Raw genomic sequence first — 2704 nt, 5'->3', positions numbered from 1 at the left:
ATATCATATAGTTTGCATTATATATTTTGCGAAAATGAATCTTTCAAATGTGTAAATGGAAGCTGATGAGCACACGTTAAAGTAATTAATTGGAAAAATCCAATAGTACAAAGAAAAAATGCAATATGTTTACTTAATTGTAATAAGGCATATTAAACGCATTAAATGCAATAATATAACAAAGAGAGAAAGTAGCATTAATACAATAAACAAATAAAATGATTAATAATCGCATTTTTCCAATAATAAATAAGTCACTTCTAACATATTTTAATAATAAATATAAACGACATTGCGCGAACTTTTCAGATATTTTGAACATCATGTGTTCGCAACTGATTGCGTTTTTAAAAATATTAGGGCCACAATATATCTCTTGGAACACATGGGCACATGGGACACAACATATCTCATGATTAAAATATAAAGGAAAAACACTGCACTTCATATAAAAAAAAATAGGATATGCAAAGGAGCAAATTTAAAAAAATAGAAATACATTGCACAAAAAATTGTCACGATGTTATTGATGTTGTCCTTTGACATTTTAGATATATATTACGCATTTCATGTGAATAATTATAATATAATTGTATATGGCAATAGTAAATCAATAATATGATAAATTAGCAAGTTCTCGCAAAATTCTTCTAATTTAACTTTTGCAAATTGCATTCATACTCTGTGTCAATATATATATGTCAAATATATATAATATACCCGAGAATCGTTTTATATGTATATACATATATACTTATAGGAATAAATATTTTTTTATATATAAAATCATAATTATACCAAAAAAAAAAATATATATATATACTAATAATATATACTAATAATTATATACATAAATTATATTTAATATAAGTATGTACATGAACGCGAATTGCCATAAAGTATGAAAGTAGCTTGCACTTATGACTTATAGATATGCTATATATAGTCATTGTGATGTTTGAAGTATAGAAATATTACAATTATTTCTTTGGGCTGCTCAAAGCCAATATAACTTACATTCACCCGCATACAATAACTCGTAACGGAATCCTATCTAATTATTTTTTTAAGAAGCGTACGTTTCAACGAAGCGTTTTGCACGTACAAAATGGTCACGTACGTTACAATACTGGCAGCGCAGCAAAGAAGGCAGTTAGTGTGCTGCTAATCGATCTGAATCACATACAATGTATGCATTTTATCTATATTAAACGTTATTTCATGATGACTGTTGAAACCATTTGTGCCAAATATGTGATTAAACAAAACATATTTTTAACAGATAGATTTCAAATTCAAATAAATTCTTCGAAAATGTCTAAATTACTAGATAAGGCAAGGAACTATGCCCCTTCCACTTCATTTTAATATATAAAACAAAAATAATAATTCGACTACAATCATATAATGATACAAGGCATCATTGCCAAATAAACATAACGTTATCTGACTAATGTATGTCAATATAATTATATGAAGCTATACACATATTAAAATATTCTCGAGCACAACTATATTTTGCTTTATCTAAAGCAATAGACTGCAGAAATACAGAAAAATCGTACGTATTTACATATTCTTAACAAATGCCAGCACCGGTAAAGCTTTCAATATCGTCACAGCCCCTATACGCTTTAATCGCGCATAGGAGATTTATCATACAAAATATAATGATTTAATATCTACAAAGCATTGAAAATTATATTCCTGTGTGTACTCCTTCTCTTAAATAATATCACACTGAAGAATGTCGTCATAACTGGATCTTGATTACATCCGTGGCCGCGTCCTCATACTACATGATCGTGTTCGGAAATGATGTATAAAACAATAAATAGGCACTCGTGTTTTGAGACTTTACTTGGTTCGGTGATACCTCCGTGACAGTTTGATCATCGTACTTGTACCATCTGCAGATACACATTATCATTATAACAATGACATAAAAAATTATATCCAAAATATTTCTGTTCCTATTGAAAAATGTTATACGTACTTATTTTGAGTAGAGTTTTTGCAAAATGCTGTGTAGTGACCGCCGTCCATTGTTCCATAATGATTTGATATCGCGTAGAGAGTGTAATTGTAATTACGGATATTATTCGACATAATCGCCTTCGTATTCTCCAAAACGAGGTATGGCTTCAAATTAAATCCCGTGAGGGGAAAATCGACGGCGGTGTTGCGCTTTTCTAACCATCCGCCACTCTCGGCGAAACGGTTTAAGTGAATCACGACAATAGGTGCAAGTTTGACAAAATCGAATTTTTTCGTCGCGTCGCGAGGTGTCTGGCACTTAGGACATTTCCACCCGCTCACTTTCTGTCCTGTCACAAACTTCTCCATACAATCCTGAAATAATAAAACAAAACAATTTCATAAAACATATAATTGTCATAAAATGCTATGTATATATCTTTTCATTTAAATTTAATTGATTTAAATTATATTAAGATAATAGGCTATTCTCGAGCCAGCTAAAAGTCACACAATCGCCGATAACAAAAGAAGTCAAATATGTAATGTACTTCAAACATTTTGATCTTTTATATGGTTCTTTTCAGTAAGTACAAAAATAGTTAAATGTTATTGCTTTGTATCATTGTTATTTTAATTTTTTAATTGATTTAACTATTTATTAATTATTTACATTATGTTTACGCATAAAAAAAGGGAAAGAGAAATGAAAAAAATCATATTATTC

At 29.4% G+C, this 2704-nt stretch overlaps 1 protein-coding gene across 1 annotated transcript in view; it reads right to left on the bottom strand.

The window, feature by feature from the left end:
* Positions 1-916: 916 nt before the first annotated feature.
* The window catches only part of LOC108754031 (ubiquitin carboxyl-terminal hydrolase 8-like), a 10059-nt gene continuing 8271 nt past the window's right edge, over positions 917-2704 (bottom strand). The window contains exons 10-11 of the mRNA XM_018496049.1: positions 1997-2352; positions 917-1910 (exon numbers count right to left, since the gene is read on the bottom strand). Of these exons, the coding sequence (XP_018351551.1) occupies positions 1796-1910; positions 1997-2352 (471 nt within the window). The 3' untranslated portion in view covers positions 917-1795. The remainder of the gene's footprint in view (positions 1911-1996; positions 2353-2704) is intronic.

The sequence above is a fragment of the Trachymyrmex septentrionalis genome, unplaced genomic scaffold (genome assembly GCF_001594115.1).
Source record: "Trachymyrmex septentrionalis isolate Tsep2-gDNA-1 unplaced genomic scaffold, Tsep1.0 scaffold115, whole genome shotgun sequence".
Taxonomy (NCBI): Eukaryota; Metazoa; Arthropoda; class Insecta; order Hymenoptera; family Formicidae; genus Trachymyrmex; species Trachymyrmex septentrionalis.
The sequence above is the reverse complement of the archived record's forward strand: the minus strand, read 5'-3'. Positions and strand labels throughout refer to the sequence as shown.